Raw genomic sequence first — 20,084 nt, 5'->3', positions numbered from 1 at the left:
AGAGAGCTCGGGGAAGGAGAGAGAGTTACCGAGCTGGGGTGGATTTCCGAAAATGGAAATCTACCAACAGTAATTTCCCTATATATATATATATATATATAAAATTACCATGAACAGTAACTTTCACGTTTTAAGCCATAACTTTTACATACGAACTCCGATTTAAGCATACTACATGTCCACGGACTCGATTAAACGTCCCCTACAACTTCCGTGAAGGAAATTTTCTCAAATTGTTAACCCATCAAACGTTAACTTTTAGCACCCCCTAAATGATAAAAACTAAAACCAAGGACGGTAAAACATAAAGTAATTCACTTAGACACAGATAAAGGATAAATCGAATACGGGGCGTAACATTAAATGTATTTATAATTTGAATAAAATAACTCAAAATGAATGTTTTAAATTATAGAGAGCCTCATCTTGCTCTCTATATTTAGGAGCGAGATAGCTAAAAGTTATAATGGAGAGTCACTTAGGAGTCTGGTGCAGCTACTAAAATAGATAAAAAACTAAACATGCTCTCTAAAATAGCTAAGGAGCTAAAATAGAGAATCTGCTAAAAATGCTCTAAGAACCTTAAGATTCAATACAATAATCTCATATTTAGATCTCTATTATATTTCATGGATTCGTCATCATATGGTTATGGATATTGTTTACCAATATTGGAAAGGTATTGATTTCCAATAACAAGATGATATAATTATATAGATTCTTATGGTGGCAATGGTAATAGAATTACATGAGATGTGCTTAAGGAAGGAGAGGACCGAAGATCAGATGAATATATATCTCTAAACATAGTCATGGGGCAAAGAGAAACTGAACTAAATAACTATATTCTCCACTGAAATCAAACCTCCGGTTCCAAGGTACTATTCAAGTTTTAACCAAAATTGTGCTCAAGTTGTAGTCAATACTTGAACGTTTATAGAGTTTTTGGGGATCGCAACTGATTCAAGATGATGAGGTGAAAAGAGAAATAAGGAGGAGGATAAATTTGGAAGTTTAAAGGCAAAATTTTGAGAATAAGTCCAAATGCTAATATTGGAAGTATGTACAGAAGCACACATTGACAAAAAAAAAACAAAAAAAAAGGAGAAGAAAATGCGGAAACAGTAAAGAAAACAGGCATGAATTGCTTTTAAGGGGAATCGAACAAAGGTTGCGAGGAAAATTTTTGAATCAAACTTGCCTTTGTGAAAAATTTGCACTTATAATATATAAACTATTGGTAGAACAAAACAACAACAACAACAACATACATAGTTACATACAAAGACAAAAGGCTCGCTTGATCTAATTCTAGCCTATGGATTTGCCTCGCGATTATTTTCCCTTGTCCGACATTTGTTTGATATAGCTCAAGATAGACACAACTGTTTGAGCTGCGGCCAGCAAAAGAAGAATGCAGGCTGAGACAACTGAAATGAAGGACCATGGGGCGCTAAAATAAGTTCGTAGAAAAGTACCCCAATGGCTGTTGTAATAAGCCTCCACGTCTCTGAATTGCTTGGAGAGGTAGCAATCCTTGTCGAAATAAACTGTTTTCCCTAACTTGTTCAACAGGTCAGCTATGCTATGGTCGTTGTGTGAGAAGCTGGTAATGATAATCCCGTTACCAGAAAGCAATGCGACGTCTCTAGGGGTATTGATGAGAGAGCTCATGAAGGCAATGTAAGTGGTAAATAAAGAACCAGTCTTGTGTGGGCAACATTGTTCTAAGGCTATGCTGTTGATGAAGATAGTAATAGTGATATCGTTGATGGTTATGGGTGGTATTTGCAGTACCCGTTTGTGGTAATCGATAGTTAAGAAGCTTTCTGCTAGGAGTGGCTTGAAAATGATCTCGGAGGGTCTTAGTTGTGTGGCACATTGTATTGAATCGGAGAAAGGACGATGCTCCTGACCTGTGGGGTGAAGGAATCTTTGAACGTTATCCACGTTCCACCAAACAAAGAAGAAAAGGATCGAACCGACTAACCTTAGAAGACGATAAAGGAATGCAAGGATCCCCCAAACAAATAGAAAAGGGGTTGCAAGTAAGCACGGAAGCACCTCATTGCGGTCGCTGGGCTGTCGATTGATAGGCATGTCGTTACATATGCAATCATTACATCATCAGCTTCCCCAAGTAAGTCTACGCAGCGGCTTCTAATATTAGAGAGCTGATATCGAGTATTATCTCGTTCTAATAATAAAGGGGTACGGAAGCTTGAGTGAAACAAGTGTAACAAGTGTTTAACATCATCCAGGACTTTGTGATCATAAACATTGAAGAACTTCAAGGCAAGCAAGGCTAGAGAATCACCTGGTGCAGATGAATCACCGGACAGGCTAAATAGTCTTTCAAGGACGAAGAAAGGCAGTTGGTTTTCAAGCTTGAGGAGGTCCATAACCAGGCGGTCCTTCTCTTTAACATCTTTGAGTTTGTCCTCTTGGTCTTGTAGGAAAAGCTCAATGATAAAGCACCCATCAAGTACCATCATTGCAACAAACTCCGCGCTTGACATAGCGATGGCCTGATCATCATAGCATCTTCTTGCTTCTGCCTCCATATTTCTCGCGGCTTTAAACAAGGTACTTAGATCAGGTCCAGCACTACCATCTCTCTTTTTTCTAGAGAGAAAAGCTTCAAAATACTTCATTTTGGTCTCTTCAGATTCCTTGCTCTTGCTGTGGTGATAAGGTCCGATGGAGACCTTTTCAGGCCTAATAGCTTTTGGACTGATTCCCACAAGGCTTTCAGGAACTCTGTATATGCAGACAACTGAACTAAAGTTGACCATATATATTGATGCTCTCCGACTTCCGCATCTCCTTTCCTGTAGGCGCCTTTGCATGGCAGCTACAGATTCGTCAATAACTCAATATCGATCACCACTCGTTCCTGATCGGCATCAGTTAGCTCTACCATTGTGATACCATTCTCCATTCTCTCTCTCTCTCTCTATCTCTCACAAAGAAGCCCTCACCCACTGATACACAATTCTTATAGCAAAGAGAGACTGGTTTTCACCGAGTATGCATTGACAACACGCTTTCTAGGGTTAACTACAAAGCACTACCAGACAACATATTTTTTGACAACTAAGTCCACAACCTTTTCCACTATACAATTAAGGACAGACACTATTCTCCTTTTACCTTCTTTGCTTTTTACATAGTATCAGCTTATAGTACACAGTATCAGCCTATTTCCTTTCCAAACTAAACACAGTATCAGCCTAAGGACTAGCCTTCAACATGCCACAATTTCACCTAACGACTTCCTGTCTAAGCGGCTACTACCAGGGCGGAATCACTGCTGCCTTAGTATGATAGGGGTCAGTTTTTATAGAAAGACTGCTACTGCTTACTGACTGCTACTGCTACCAAAACATAGATGAAAAAACAGTAAAATATTTTTGTGACAGAGTACTGGGCACAAACTGAATTTATTTATTCAAACATAAATACAGATACAGAACCCAGAGCCTCACTCTTGGGCAAACAGCTAGAAGCTGTTTTAGCTACTCATAACTGATTTACAAACACTTACTTGTAATAGAAAGCACACTGTGTCCACAGACGGACTGCTACTGCTACTGAGATATGCTTATGAACTAATCTTAGAGATTTTCGAATGTAGAACTAATGCTTTTCCCTTCGAATGCCTTCTAAGAGAAGCTAAAGCTCCTTATATAGGGAGCGGAACTCAAATTACAATTCAAAACAACAAAATGTACAGAACGACTCCGTGATTTCCTGCTTTCCTTAGTGCTCCTGCTGGTGGAGGTCGGCCGGGGAAAAAGCAGATTCCTTTAGGTGAAATGTTTTTCACCTGCTTTTTGAAAAGCAAAAGTCACTTTTTGGGAAAAATCCAAAAGGACTTTCGGTGTTTTCTACACCTGCTGCTTCACATGTTTTCGTCGGTTTCTGAATTGTGACCAAGGACAAACGAGTAGTTATCTGCCTGGGCCATCCTTACTGTTGTTGCATTGTCTTCGACATCTGTATCAACATACATCTTGTAGTGGTTGTCAGTTTCAAGTTTTTCCACCCATCGTAAGCATGCCAGTGTCGAGTCTATCTCCTTTCTGGTAAGAGATAGGAATAAGTCACTGCTGACTACGTCAGGATGATCGTAAGCAGTGATGATAATTTTCTCTCCTGCTGCCAGGAAGGTATTGTAGGTATCCTCAGAGATGATCTTTTTGATATATTCTAGAGTCATGGCCTTCATCCACGGGATGCTTGAGTTTGGTTGGCCATTGTAACCTACACAGGCTGGTTGAAGATATTTCCTTTGAATAATTCTTACATAATGATAAGGAGGAATATATTCAACTTCACCGTTTGCCTTCTGGATCCATTCTGGAGGAGTGGATCTGAACTTCAGTCGAAGCATACAGTCATTTTTTCTTACATTTTTGACTGTATTGACAATGATAGGCGGCAAACCTTTTAGATCATCATTTGTTTTAGTCCACAGATTATGGACAAAACCATTTTCAACAAGCCAGAGCTTGTGTTCTTGAGGATGTTCACTCTGAACATTAACCAGGTATCTTCCAACATAAGGACCTGAAACAATAAAGAGAGTTGGAGGAACTAGGTCTTCTGGATTATGTCTTCCTATCAGACTATGGAATTCATGCCAGTCTGATTCATTAAGTGCCATGACAGGAACTCTAGCACTTTCTGGACTTTCAAGGAAGAGAATTTTTTCTTTTCTTACAGCACTCTGCTGTATATGACTTTCTTCAAATTGTGGTCTGGCGTTCTCATATAGTTCTTCAGCTAGTGCAAAGAGTGCCGGGAACATTAGACCACTGCTTCTTTCTTGAAAAGCAAATAAGAGATTATCCAGGATTGCCTTCTGGTGATAAGCTAGTCTCCTGCCAGTTCTGAACACATGAGTGTCAAAAGTTCTTAATTCATAGTTAAAAACATTTATGACTCCAGTTGGAGTTGGTCTGCTTTTTGGCAAAGCAGCAGCCGTCAACGGTCTTGATGAGCCTTTACCGTCTGTCGTTTGAGACGGGCTAGCCAATCCTTTACCCTGGGATTGATCAGTTGAGGCTAGTCCTTTAGGACTTAGCAGAAACCTTTTAAGAACTTTTTCTTTGGTTTCCATAGGATCTTCTTGATGCTCATGTTCTTTCCCAGTCCTTCTGCTTCTGGGATTACGACCTTCGTCGTCTTCTCTTTGGCTAAACATTGCCATTTCCCTGGTCAATGCGTCTGGAAGATAATTCTTGTTTCCTGCAATTAATTCAACATTATAATCATATTGGTTAAGAAATAATTGCCAGTTTGCTAATCTTCCTCTATCAGCAGCTTTATCAAGTTTAAAATTTTTGAAATTCTTTACTCTGGCACAATCGGTGCGGACAGTAAAGGTTTTTCCAAGAAAAGCTGGTGCATTTAAAATCGTTTTTTTGACAGCCAAAATTTCTTTTTCCCCTGTGGGATAATTCAGTTCTGCAGGGCTGAACTTGCCACTACAAAATTTGCAGATCTTTTCAATGTTAGTTCCAGGCGCTCTTGCCAGAACAACACCGGACCAGTAATTATCGCTCGCATCTGTCTGGAGGATAATTTCATCATTCTCTTCTGGTTGTTGGAGAGGAGGGAGGTTTTTGCAGAGATTTTTTATCTGCTTCACAATCTTTTCATCATCTTCTGTGAAGTTCCATTTTCTTTTGGAACTCGTCTTAGGAGATAACATTGCTGTTAACCCTGAGATTTTAGGGATGAAGTCTCTCCCATAATTTATGACACCAAGGAATCTCTCTAGACTCTTAGCATCAGGAATTCTATCTGGGAACTTCCAGATCTTTTCAAGAATATGAGGTTGGAGTTTTATTACTCCATTTTTGATGTTTATTCCTAGGAAATCAACTTCATCAAGGATAAAGAAGATTTTCTTTTCACCTAGGATGATTCCATGCTGAACTATCAGCTTTACTACCTCATGGAGGTGTTTCATGTGTTCTTCTTTGTTTTTGGAGAAGACAAGGATGTCATCTATGTAGACGACGCAAAACTCTGCCACATGCTTGAAGATGTTGTCCATCTTTCTTTGGAAGATTGAGGGAGCTTGCTTGAGACCAAAAGGCATTACTAACCATTCGTAATGGCCTTGTGGTGTTCCAAATGCAGTGAGAGGTATGCTCTCAGGATGCATTTTGACTTGCCAGAAACCCGACTTTGCATCGAACTTCGAAAAGACTTTGGCTCCTCTGAGCTGGTTAATCAATACTCTTACTTGAGCAATTTGATAACCGTCTTTGACAGTCTTTTTATTGACATCTCTGTAGTCAATAACCATTCTAGCTTTTCCTCGTAGGTTTTCTGCATGATTTCTCACGTAGAATGCTGGAGCATGATGAGGGCTAGTGGAAGGTTGAATCAATCTCTTGTTCAGGAGATCTTCAATATCTTTTCTGAATTCTTTTTGATCTTCTTCTTTGTAATGAGGAATGGCTTTGACATGGCAGATAGCATTCATGTCATGCAATTTCAATTCACAGACCACTGGGTCTTTTTCCCAAAACTTTTGAGGATTTGTATCCACATTCTGCTCGAGTAGTTTCTTGATTTTTTCAAGAGTGGGAATTTGCTGAGACTCAAGCTTATTCTGAAAGTGCTTGAGGTTGTGTTCATGGATGAAACTAGCTTCTTCATCTTCACTAGCTTCTTCTTCTTCTTCTTCTGAGGATTCTTCAACAAGCAATTCTTCTTGTTGTTTGATTTGGAGTATGGGCTCGAATTTGGGCTCGAATTTGGGTTTGTAGGGGGTAAGATCACCACTATTCGGTTGCGATCTCTGATAGTGAGTAGTAAAACCGGGACCTACCACACTGAATGCATGTGTGAGTCGGTCTGCCCAGAACACCCGTTCTCCTTTCCTGAAGCCTATCGCTTCTTCATCCTGAATGAATCTCTGTTGGAGAATAAAATCATTTCCTATCAGGAAATCAGATCCTTGGCCTTCTGACTGCCAATCATTCTGGATGATAAATGTTCCTCCACCAATGGTGATATGAACATTTTTTGCTACTTTCTTCATGGTGAGATGGCTTCCATCAAATGTAACACCAGTAGCAGACTTTTTCTTATCTTCTTTCCAGAGTTCATCTGGAATTGCAAATCTCTTTGCAACAGTAAAACCTGATCCATTATCTACAAAGGCATGTAGATGATATTTCCTGTGATCAGGGAACTTGAGTCCGATCTCTATGTAGTTGCTATATCTACTTGTAGAGACGACTTTCGATTGGTGAGGCTCATTTTCTTGAGCTTGCTCTTTTGGAATGAATGGTTTACATTCTTCTGAAGCATTTTCCTGCATGGGTGATTTATCTTCACTATCATCCCAGTTTGTAGGAATTATCTCTTTGATGTCTGGATCACTGAACCAGGACGGAGGATCATATCTGACTTTATAATCATACTTGCCAGAAGGTTGGCCAAGTAGATCCCATGTGTCAGTAGCCTCTTGTCTTTCTAAGAGATGAACAGTTTCTGGTGGTTTCACCAGTTCTACATTTTCTGGTATTTCAACCAGTTCAATATCTTCATCGATTTTTTCTTCATCGATGATTTCTTCATTTTTCGAGGAAGATGGTTCCATGGTTTCCTGGAACAGAGTTTCCACTTCTTTCGCCTTTTGTTCAGCAAAATATTCTTCATATTCTTGCTCAACCAACTGGCTGACAAGACCATTTTTGGTTTTTCTTCTTGCTTCAGCTATGAAGCATTCTTTATGATAAGTCTTTTTGGACTCTTTACAAAACATTGGGAGACCATTCTTTTCATGACATAAGCAGTAGTCACAAACGAATGTACCAGGGTTCACCTGATAAGAAGACATGAAGGATTCTGTCTTGCTTTCTTCCCAATTTTTGATTCTCAAAACATTCATTTGTCTGGATTCGAAGTACTCTACTTCAGAATCGATCTCAGACTCATCTGATGAAATTTCTTCTTCAGACCAGGCAGAGTAGACTGACCTGTCATCATCTTCATCATCAGAATAGGCTATTTCGTAGCCTTTCATGTTTGCTACCTCTACTATTTGTTCATATTCTTCGAAGAGAGCTTTAGTAGATCTTTTACCCTTTTCAGGGCATTCATTGGCATAGTGCCCTTCAGCTTTACATAACCAACATCTGCAAGCTTTCTTGCTTGGTTGTTTATGCTGATGAGTATTCTTCTTTTTCTTGAAGAATTTCTTTTTAGGATCTTCATCCTTTTGTTTCTTGTAATTGGAACTCTTATTGAATTTCCAATCTCTTTTCTGATTACTCTTTTTGAATTTTTTAGAGTAATATTTTTCTTTTTCTTCTTTCTGTGGAATTTGGATTCATGGCATCCCCAGTTTGTGGGCATATCCAGTATTCCATAACAGAAATTTTCAACTCCTTTGAGTTGTTTCTTGGCCATCTTAGCTCTAAGATTGGCTTTGCATTGCTCTTTCAGTAATTGCCGGATTCTGTCGGCAATTCCTCAAACTGAAAATCTTTCAATTGGTTTTTCAGCTATGCTTTCTCTCACAGCTGTTCTCCATGGTTCAGGGAGTTTCCTGTGCAACAGATTAACTAGATCAGTATTCTCTAGTTCACCAATTGTACAGTAATATTCCTGAAACTCATTCAGGTATTCTTCGAAATATCTCATGTCACAGATCTTGAGAGCATAGATATTCGATTTTGCCGTTTCTTTGGCTTTTTCACTCAGATTTGAAAGATCTCCACAGAACTGATCGTACAGTGGTACTGCAAAATCATACGGAGACTTTGAATTTTTGATTTCTTCAAGCCAGTCTCTTCCTCTAGCAGTTTCTTTGAAGGATAGGTAATACTTTTTTGCTACTCCGGTGAGAGTAGTTTCATAGTACACCTGCAGATCTGGTGCTTCAAATTTTCCAAGGGTGAGTGCAGAAGCCATCATCAGGCTGTCTACCCATTGGTCAATGGTTTTTCTTTTGTCTAGACTCTTGTCTAGATTTAACCATATGCCATAGTTCGTGATCGGAACTCTAGGCAGATTGTCCTCTGGGACAAATCTTTGAGAATTTCTTTCTCCTTTTTTACCCGTGGGGGCTTTCTGAAATGGGAGTTTTATTTCTTTTTTTTCTCTGCTAATGAAAGTTCTGGAGGTTTCTCCTTCTTCCATTTCAATATCTTGATAAGGAAAGACTTTTCTTGTCTTTCTGAATTTGTATTCTTTCATTTCTTCGATTAGTTTTTCTAATCGTTCAAGATTTTCGCAATTCTCAGCTTCTTCATAAAGATCATAGAGCTTCTTAGTTCTGAACATATGGACTGGTCTGTTCAGATCAGCTTCCAATTCTTCTTCAGAAATTGGCTCTTCAATAGTGGGTTTTATACCACTGACACTAGCTTCTCTAGTGCTGTAGCTTCTTCTTAGAAGATTGTTCTTGTTTATCCTGAGATTCTCAGGACATACATCACTTCTTCTGTGATTGTCAAAATTAAGACTAATTTCTCCAGTCTTTCTACTCTCGTAGATCTTTGCTTTTGCTCTTTCCGGCTGCTTTTTTGGACCGGATAATTTCCATTCAAGAGGAAAAGTTACTTCATTCCAAGTAACTTTGTGGATCTGTTGTGAATGGTTCTTCTGATTGGTGAGGAATCCAGTAGTAAGACCTGGGATATTTGTTATCCTTGTCTTAGGGGCTACTGTAGTACTCATCAATTTATAGTATATTCTATATACTATAGCAAGTTCTTGCATATCTTCTTTCATGGATATACCATCTGTCTTGACTCTCAGTCTGAGACAATGAGCTGCATCTTTCAAGCTGGTGGTGAAGTTGGGGAAGCAGTTGAAATATGCTACTTGGTCGCATAAGGATGCTTCGAGTGTTCCCAACAGACTAGCTTGGAAGTCTGTTAACCTGTTGTCCTGTAGAACACATAGGACCGAACAGTTTATGCCTTCACGTGCAAGCAAATTTATGCCTACTTGGACTGCTCCAATATGCATAAATTGATATTTTTTTGCTTGAGCTCTAGCAACTTCTAAAGGAGTGATTAATAGAAGATCAGTCTCTCCTCCTGCTGTAGCTGGAGTTGTAATTTCCAGAAGTTTAAAATAATGGCTATCCATTAAATCAAACTTTCCCCTTTTGTAGATTTGTTTAAAATCTAACTTTGGGATTGAGGAATTTTTTACCTCTTGTTCGATTTCGTTGAATTCGAATTCTTCAGCATTTAGGAGCTGTACTCCCTTCTTTTTCCCAAAGATGCTTAACATCTTCATTTCTCTTTTTTCCGGGTTTTCATACCGGATACTAGTCTGACTAGTAGATGGTTCCAGAAAAATCATGTTTGGAACACGATTTGTGTCTGGTTTTTCTAATGGTTTGAATCCATTAGTTTTCTTTTTTACTGTAGGCCCTTTCTTGTCCTTCAGTATATTTTTCATAGATTCCAGCGTTTTTTGCTGTTCATTGATTTTTCTACTGACGACTGTCAGCTTTTCTTCTTCCGTTTTTGGAAGTTCTTTGATATAATCCAGTTTGTTTTCCAATCTTTCCAATTGGTGGATTATAGCAGGTAATTTTTCTAGATGAGTTTGACATCTAGATATTTCTAGTAACAACTTCTGATATTTCTCATCAGAAGATTTCAATAGAGAATTTATTTTCTCTAATAACAATTCTGACATTGTCCCCATTAAGGAGGGGTTCTCCTTGAGCTATTTTACAAGCTCTGATACCAGTGATGTGCGGATCTAACCAATGCTCAAATAATCTAGAGGTTTTTGTTCTATTTCTAGAACATATAAGAGATTATCAATATCTTCCTCTAGCTTATATATTCTAGTTTGGAGTCTATAAATAATATCCCAGTAGTTGGGAGTATTTCTGTTGAGATTTTCTCTAAAGAGTTTCAGTTTTCTCAACTTTTCTTTCTCTGTTTTTAATTCTTTGCTAGTATTCTTACAAATAGCAAGTAACTCTAGTCTGTCAACGATAGAAATTATGAATAGTAAAAAATAACTGTTTACCTTCGAGTATGGAGGATGGATTTGTACCTGTAATATGGTTAAACAAACAAATTCAAAAGCATGGGCCCACTACGCTCCGTCAATTTTCTTTTTACTGAAAGGAAAGATAAAAACTTGAAGAGAAAGTGAAACTTGCTAAAGACAAAATGTCCTTAAGTGTCTAAAAACAAATGTAGTGGAGTTTTTTGTGTTTTAGAGTTTGGTCAAGGAGGTGGGTGTAGTTTCTCCTTCTTACTAACCAAAAAGGTCTGGACCTAGTCACACGCTTTCGTACTGACCAAAAAGGGTCTGGGCCTGGTCACACGCTGTCCTACTAACCAAAAAAAACTTTGGGCCTATATTGATGTTGAGACCAAAAATTTACAGGTTCATTTTTAGATGGGGTCCTTATTCCTATAATTTTGTTGAGTGCTTTTGACAAGTAAAAGAACAAGACTTTGAGAAGAAGAAAAAATAACGTTGCAAGTCTAGAAGAATATGGTGTCCAGAAGAATGTGGAAGTATCCGAGTTAACTATTATTGATGGGTTTGTTTACTACAATATGAAAGAGAAGACTCCTCGCTTCATCGCAACACTGTGCAAAAACATAAGGAAAGCAAACCTGCAGGTCTCATCTGCAGCGACATGTCATTCAAGAATCAAAAGCAAGACCCACGAAAAGTAGGTGCTACAAATAGCAATATCTATGTAGATATCTTCAAACTTGTTAACCCGCAAACTAAACAACTTCATCAAATCAAAACCTGCTTTTGTATCTGGTGAAAAACCTATCTATGATGTTAACTTCTTTTTTGTATGCCATCACTGCATAAAGTGGCATACAATAAATCTTTCAGAAGGATCAGACAATGCAATGGTAAGTTTTGAGGGCACCAACAGCTCCACCATGGTAAGTAATCTTTACCACATAGCTGTCCCTTCTCCAATCCATAGTAGCGTGCAAATGCATAGGGAGCTGGGGAAGAAACATAAGAATCAATTGGTTCAGTAATTTAATCAACCAAATTAGAATTGTTGCATGAATACAAAGAAATATAGAATCCAGTTTAATCATGTCTTCAGCAGAACTTCTACCTTCAATATTTTCATGAAACATACATAGGATAAAGAGGTGGCAAAGTACAGCTGCCTATTTTCATCACCCAATTAACAGTCATTGCCATTACTTACTGCAATAACCTTGTGTTTACTACAGTATCAGATTTCACAGCTACACAAAATTGTGGCTTCAAATTCTTCAAGCTCCTTTAGATTAGTTAGTTAAATGCAATCAGCAACATGACAACAAAATCTTTATGGCCTCAAGTTATGTGACAGTTCGATCTAGTTAGGATGAGACTATCTTGCTTCTATATTCTGCCCTTCTCCAAAGATTTAAATGGAACAAATGCTAGTTATGCCATTCATTTCTAGAATAAAAAGGGATGATGATCAATTAAGTTACACTGCATTCAAATCTGTTCTATCTTAACCCACAAATACCCTTCCTCAATGACGCTTCATTACCCTATACTCTAAGATATATATAACACTGAGAATCCAATTCATTCAGCCAAAAATTGTTTCTAAGAATCCATGTGAAAATAAAGACAAGTGCAAATTCACTAATTACTTGTAGATTTACTAGTGACCAGCTTTAGGTAAAGTTGCTTTAGGATTGGATGGACTTTCAAAAGAGAAATAAGCTTTCCATGCTACAAACAGTCTGTGAGAAAAAAGAGAGATTGAATTCTATACTGCTAACAAATAGAGTAGAGCACTTCTAAAGAAACAACAATCAAGGATCAAGATGTCACATGAACTCACTTGGTTCCCTATTGTTTTACTCATTCAAGACTAAACATTAACAGATTATGGCATAGAAGTTTGAAACACAGAAAATATGGCAAGCCTAAAATATCCCTAGCTGCCCCACCATCAGTTGAAGTAGTGATTTCCCCCTCATATGACATGGAATTTTAAATTCGTTCTACCTTTCAGGTGAGGTAATTATTTCCACTCCCCGTTAAATATCATTCTCTATGGGCCAGAAGGAAAGACGGTCCACATTTTTTTACCAAGCATGTACATTAGTGTTCAGGTGACCTCCATACTCAATCAAGACAAACTTAACTATTTAAAGATTATCCTTGAACATAGTTACCTCCATATCAGCAAATAGTTACCTTATTGTCTTCCAACTTGTACTTCCTTAGCAGATCTTTCTTTTCTTCAGCATGCAGTAAGTATGAGGTATCTCATACTTTGGCTGTAAAACATGCTTTGTAACATTGACCAGCAATTCAGAAATATGGAAATTTTCAACTTTGTGAGGATAGTTTACCAGTTCTTTTCGAGGAGTTCATTTTACTTTGCAGGACAAGCATCAGAGAGCTTATATCCTTGTTCAGGAGGATAGCATGAATGGCACGAACACTCGCCTTTCTGATTTCATCAGTTCCACAGAACATGACCATAATCTGCAAAGGGATTTAAATGCATTACCACTACAACAAGCGCATGTAGAGACACTATGTAGTGAATATCAACAAATAAATATGTGGTCTGGAAATTGAAAAGGAGAATACTTGCGCACAATGAATGCCACGAAAAAGTACCAAATTACAACCACTGTTAGAAAGAGAAACATGTAGATAACTATAGATTTCATCAATTTTTTATGCACTATATGCCAACAATGTAAATAATTTTCATTTAGATGACTTCTGGGAGACTAAACCTCTTCGAATAGAAAAGGAAATTGAGGTTTACATGTCATTTAGCCATATGAAACCCAGTTTGCTTTTCGACCAAGCCAGTGTCTAACTAGCGACATTTGTCAAATAGAAACTGAACTAGATCATTCCATTCATCTCTTGCTCCAACACTAAGAACTATCAGCAAAGATTAAGTTTTCAACTGTTCCTATTTCATTATTTATCCATAGCTATAACAACAAATTTATCATACAAAGAAATAGGAAATAAGGCTTGACAACTGAACCATGAGAACCAAGATCTTGCTCTGTAAATCTATGAATACACAGACACATAGAGAAATAGAATAGAGAGATGGAAGAAGAGAAGAGGCACCTTGTTCTTGGAATTGGAGCTGAGAGAGACGCAGATGGTGAGGAGGTCGAGGTCAGGGTTTTGGCCGAACGCGGTACGGAACTTAGTGAATGAGCGAGTGAGGTCCGAGTAGGCGACGTTGTAGCCTCGGTCGCTCAGCATCTCCATCACCGTACGACGAGACACGTAGTACCTGTAGCTCTCCAAGCTCCTTCCTCCTCCTCCTCCATGGCTCGTCATGCATCCCGGCCGGCCTCTACCGCCACCCGAAACGGCTTCGTTCAAGACCACGGCAGCCATTCTCTCTCTCTCTCTCTCTCTTCGCTTTGGTTTGGTTGTGAGAGTGAGGGAGTGTGTGAAGTGTTTCTGTTTACAATGTTTTCAAACCTGTTTGGTGTTAACATCACTGTAGTGGTACTTCTTCAAAGCCTGCAAAATGACTCGTTAATAAATCGCGAGAAAAGGTCCAAATTTTTTTTGGCTTCCTTACTAGGGTTTAAGCACCAGTTATACCAGAACTACTCCCTCACTCTCTCTAAACGCCATGTCACTGTACCGCCTGCTCCTCCGCTCTTTCGACCGTACAACCACCACCCCACAACGGCACAACCCATAACCCAATCCCTAACCTCCCTCACCCTTGAAAACCCTAACCCAAATCCTTACGGTCTCACCACCACCCGCTCCTTCGCCTATTTTACAGCTCAAGAAGCCGCCGCCGACGCAAGCGCCGCCTCCGCATAGAACCCCCACTCCAACCTCTCCGTCGCTCAGGCCCGCCGCCTCCACTCGACCCCAACGCGCCCCGCCTCCCCGACTCGACCTTCGCCCTCGTCGGTTCTCGCCTCAACTTCCACAACCGCGTTCAGTCTCTCATACGCGCCAACGACCTCGACGCCGCCTCTGCAGTGGCGCGTCACTCCGTCTTCTCCAACACGCGCCCCACCGTCTTCACATGCAATGCCATCATCGCCGCCATGTACCGCGGCAAGAGGTACAATGACGCTATTGCTCTCTTCCACTTCTTTTTCAACCAATCCAACATTGTTCCCAACATTGTCTCTTATAATTATTTGATTAACACTCATTGTGATGAGAGCCGTGTCGACGTGGGGCTTGAGATTTACCGCCATATCATTGCCACCTCCCCCTTTAGTCCCTCGCCGGTGACGTACCGGCATTTGACTAAAGGGTTGATTGATGCCGGTAGGATAGGTGACGCCGTGGACTTGTTGAGGGAGATGTTGAATAAGGGGCACGGTGCTGATTTTTTGGTTTTCAATAACTTGATCAAAGGGTTCTTGAATTTGGAGAATTTGGACAAGGCCAATGAGCTTTTTGACGAGCAGGTGTTTGGTGTAGATGGGGTTGTCAATGCCACCTTTATGGATTGGTTCTTCAATAAGGGGAAAGAGAAGGAGGCAATGGATTCATACAGGTCATTGCTTGATAGGCAGTTTAGGATGATCCCAGCTACCTGCAATGTTCTCTTGGAAGTGTTGCTTAAGCATGACAAGAAGGAGGCGTGGGCTTTGTTCGAACAAATACTGGATAATCACACCCCACCCAATACCCAGGCAGTTAACTCCGAGACTTTTAATATGATGGTCAATGAGTGTTTTAAGCTTGGGAAGTTTGGTGAGGCGTTTGACACCTTCAAGAAGGTGGGAACAAATGTGAAGTCAAAGCCTTTTTCCATGGACGTTGCGGGGTATAATAATATCATTGCTAGGTATTGTGAGAATGGGATGTTATCGGAGGCTGATGAACTATTTAGAGAATTGTCGTCAAAGTCACTGACCCCAGACGTAACAACACATAGGACTCTGATTGATGCATATTTGAATTTAGAGAGGATAGATGATGCTCTTAAGATATTTAACAGAATGGTGGATGTTGGGTTGCGGGTGGTTGCTAGTTTTGGTGACAAGGTGTTTACTGAGTTGATTGAGAATGGGAAGGCAGTGGACTGTGCAAAAATTTTGAAGAAAATGGGAGATAAAGATCCTAAACCAGATGCCAGTTGCTATGATGTAGTGATCAGAGGGCTTTGCAATGAAGGTGAACTTGACCCAAGCCTTGATATACTGGCAGAAATGGTGAGATATGGCATTGGTGTTCCTCCTGCATTGAAGCAATTCGTATACGAGGCTTTTTTAAAAGCTGGGCGTGGTGGACAGATTGAGAAAACATTAACTGAGACTAGGTACACACCACCTCCTAGAATCGCACAACCACGGCAATTCCACAGGAATCGCCAGCAGGAACCTCTCAGATGGCAGGACTCTGATCACTCATCATCAGCTCCCTCTCAAATGGTGATTATACGCATTTATATGCGTGTAATTATATCTAAAACACTAAAGAATTAAGCTAATCCTCATGTTAAATAATATGTAATTAATCCTTTTTTATTTACTTTGTAGAAAATAAGCGGAATTGCGGAAACGAGAGAAAATTGTGCGAAATTGGAGCAAATTGGAGTTTCCGACAAAAGGACGAAAAAGTCAACGCGGGTCAACAGTAGTCAACACCATCAAATGAGCGGAATCGAACCATCTCTGATAATGTGTGGAAGTGCATTGAGGAAGAAGAGAAGAAAGAAAAAAATGGGGAAAAGAAAGAAAGATGAAGAAAAGAAGAAAGGAGAAAGAAAGGGGAAAAAAAAAAAAATCTGGACTGTGCTGACGTCATGATGACGTCAGCAATATCATAATCAGCACATTTTTCTTTCTTTCCCACGTGCTGCTTCTTCTTTTTATTTTTATTATTACTTTTTTTCCTATCTCCTATCCCATGCTGCCACATGTCCATTTCCATCTCTTTTCCTCTTGTGCAAGACAACAGCCACCCATTCCCTCTTCTCTCTCCGTGTATATATATATATATACACACCCTAATTCTCTCTGTCACCTCAACCCTAGAATTCTGCCGCACATACCAAACAGAGGCAGCCCCTTTGGGCTGCTCTCTCTTCCCCATCTTCTCCTCCATTTTTCCTCTTTTATTTAGTTTTATTTTAGGGATTTCAAGGAATTTCTCACACAAGCTTCAAGGACTCAATCTCTATAAGATTCAAGATTTAGGTAATTGTGGGAGTTATAATTCAAGAGTAGTCATGTTGGCTTTCTAGCTAATTGTGGCTATCATTGTTTTCTCCTACACTTCTCTTTTCTTTTCTCTTTGAATTTTGTAGTTTTAATTTCTATAATTATGGGTTGTGAGTAATTTTCTTGTTGGGTTTTAGGGTTGTGTCCCTAACCCAAATTTTGTGTAAAAGATGTTTAATTTAATGTAATGATACAATTTTCATATGATGGATGTTTATATCTATTTTTATTGGGTTAAAATGCATGTCTAGGAGCCTAGTCAACTCTAGGGTGTGTATTTTGAGCATGTCTAGGATAGAGTTAGAGGCTTGACCCCCTCTAATTCCTAAGCTAGAAACCTTCAATTTCGTATTCGAGGGGTTATAAGCATGGTGATTTACACCCGTTGCGTGATTGCGCGGGCGGGTCGCTTAGTAGTCTAATTCCTCGATCTCTACGCCTCTTGATGTGAATTAGTGACCCTTGAACCGGCTCTAATTCATGCCAAGTGAGTCCCTACGGCCCTTGAACCGGAGTAGGAATACCATGAAAGGGAATTTCGGTTCTTGAGCCTTGAACCGCCTTGGATACGACTACCGCCAAAATAGGAAATATGCATCTATATTAGATTAGCTTCCGACACATGAGATTTGGGTGAAGGAATCTCCCTAACACCCAACATTCTCATTTTTATTGTTTACATTTCATTTTTATTTTTTATTGCTTTACATTTCGTTATTATTTGTTAAGTTAAAATCAACCCCCAAACATTAAACTCTTCCACTCATTTGTGCATATCCACCACTAGGCTCTTAGTTTTGATTAGACTTTGGTGAGAACCAAAACCGAGCATTGCTAGGGCTTGGTGCCTTAGATTAACATTTTTATTTATTTTGTTTTTCTTTTCTTTGTTTGCTAAGTGTCTTTATTTCCGATTACCCAAGGATTGTGGGTTAGCCACTAATCCCCGTGGTACGATAAACTTTGGGCATAATATTTCCCTATCTTGACAATGATACGTACGCTTGCGTAAATGTGTATCAAGTCAAATGGCTGGACCATATCAGCCATCATCTGGACCTGCTCAAGGGTCTGGATCACACCAATTCCCGATCAGAATCAGGGATCCCTCAAATGACGGAACATGTAGCAGCTACTTCATTCTTAGGTAGTATGTTATTGATAAGATGCCCATACGTTTGTGTTTTAAAATTGAGTTAGCCAGCGCTTCATCATTGTTATGCCAAGTTTATCAGTCACACACACTAGTGGTGTGTGTTACCTTGACTTGAGTATAAGAATGCTGTTTCCGAGTCGGTTATAAGAGGATCCTTTTTTATAAGTTATGTTATGCAGCAATTAATGTGATGACTAGATTGTTCTTGTACTTGGTCACTGCGTACGATTATATATATATATTGATTTACTACCCAAAAAAAAGTTTGATACGCAACAACCGAGCCACAAACACCAAAATATTAAGTGATCGCATCACAGTAACTTAGGCCTGGGCGTCTGGACCCGAGAACCCGACCCGAACAGATCAAAAAAGCTCGATTCGGTTCGGTTTTGTGTTGGAAAATATCGGTTCGGTGCAAACCCCGACTTGAATTATAGTTTATCGGGTCGGTGTCGGGCTTGATATTTTCCGGGACCGAAAGACCGACCCAAACTGATTTCTCCTCCATCTCAACCTCTCTCACTCTCCTCCCAAGCCAGCTCCTCCTCCTCCTAAACCTTTCCCCTCCATCTCAGCCTCTTGAAACCATCTCAGCCTCTTGAACTCTCATCCCAAGCCAGCTCCTCCTCCTCCTCCATACTCAAATTTGTAGTGGCTCTTGAAGCAACCAAAGCAATACCGGAGTCCCCAGTCTCCACATATGAAGAAGTAGAATTTTAGTAGACACCCATAAACCATGTGAAACAAAGAAATCAAATTTGGGCTTTTGTTGGAATCAGAAAAAGTGACAAGACTATGAGGATTATAGTGGAAGCCATGAACTTTTTGAAGGAGTCCATGTCAGAAAATAGCTAAATTATGCTATTGTGACTAGCACCATGGAATTAGAGAATTGAAAAGAACATGGAAATGGATTGAATCATTGGAAAGTAGAATTTCAGAAGAAACCCAAAACCTATATGAAACAAAATATTAAAATATAAGCATAGGACATGGGAACACAGAGAAAGGAGTTGCTTTGAGTAATCTTATCTTGGGAACCAGTGAAGCTGAGAAAGCAACAGCTAGGAATTGAAAGAGTTTTTTTTTGCCAGAAGGAATTCCAGATCCAACACAGACCTCATGCTCCCTAGACGCAAGATGTTGATTTCATGAATATATGGTAAATAGAGAACTGCATAATGGGGATTGGGGAGGAAGAAAAAAAAAGGAAAAAAGAAGAAGATATGAAGTAGAATTGCAGAAGAAGAAGAAGAAGTGTCGAAGAAAACGACTAGAAAAGAAAGAGAGTATAGAAAGTAAAAGAGGGTTCTGGGTTCTAATTTGTTTTACTTCTACCACCTAGGACGAAATAAATATAAACTTTGCACATAACATACTGAGAGCGTCTCGTGCTTCAGTGGTTGGGAGCAACGATTTCGTGTAAGAGGTTGGGGGTTCAAACCTCGTCTCTTACCGAATTTTGTGTATATTTGGCATATTGGGTCCGAAAAGACCGAAGACCAAACCGGCCCGTTTGGGATCGGTTTCTGTCAGTTTCCATTTTTGAAAAAGCCCGAATCGGCCTGGACCGATTGTTTCAGGCTCGGTCTCGGTTTTATCAAATTTCAGGCCCGACCCGACCCGAGCCCAGGCCTACAATAACTAGTTATGAAGTAGAATTGTATTATAATGATCTAGCAGCTAGCTAGCTTAATTAGGATTTTTTTTTTCTCCCTGAAGCATGCAGAGGA

The 20,084-nt window shown here is 39.5% G+C and overlaps 2 protein-coding genes and 1 pseudogene across 2 annotated transcripts; 1 reads left to right on the top strand and 2 right to left on the bottom strand.

Annotated features, from left to right (window-relative positions):
• Positions 1-1,335: 1,335 nt before the first annotated feature.
• LOC112194226 (UPF0481 protein At3g47200) lies at positions 1,336-2,795 on the bottom strand. Its single transcript, XM_024334469.2, has 2 exons — positions 2,318-2,795; positions 1,336-1,916 (listed from the first exon to the last, which is right to left on the bottom strand). The coding sequence occupies exons 1-2, from the start codon at positions 2,793-2,795 to the stop codon at positions 1,336-1,338; spliced, it is 1,059 nt and encodes a 352-aa protein (XP_024190237.2).
• An 8,985-nt stretch (positions 2,796-11,780) lies between these two features.
• On the bottom strand, positions 11,781-14,404 carry LOC112194225 (annotated as a pseudogene).
• Positions 14,405-14,466: 62 nt separating this feature from the next.
• Positions 14,467-19,071, top strand: LOC112194224 (pentatricopeptide repeat-containing protein At1g10270-like). The gene is given in 4 exon segments (XM_024334468.2): positions 14,467-14,675; positions 14,738-14,791; positions 14,794-16,400; positions 18,946-19,071. Coding segments are annotated over 4 exon segments (1,836 nt in total). The 5' UTR covers positions 14,467-14,626.
• The last annotated feature ends 1,013 nt before the right edge of the window (positions 19,072-20,084 follow it).

This window comes from Rosa chinensis, chromosome 3 (genome assembly GCF_002994745.2).
Source record: "Rosa chinensis cultivar Old Blush chromosome 3, RchiOBHm-V2, whole genome shotgun sequence".
Lineage (NCBI taxonomy): Eukaryota > Viridiplantae > Streptophyta > Magnoliopsida > Rosales > Rosaceae > Rosa > Rosa chinensis.
The sequence above is the reverse complement of the archived record's forward strand: the minus strand, read 5'-3'. Positions and strand labels throughout refer to the sequence as shown.

Bases quoted from the DNA above. Each gene is read 5' to 3' on its own strand.
- LOC112194226 (XM_024334469.2), bottom strand. From the start codon at position 2,795: ATGGTCAACTTTAGTTCAGTTGTCTGCATATACAGAGTTCCTGAAAGC. The intron at 1,917-2,317 runs GTGATTCTCTAG...TTCACCCCACAG, and splicing joins CGGTGATTCATCTGCACCAG to GTCAGGAGCATCGTCCTTTC.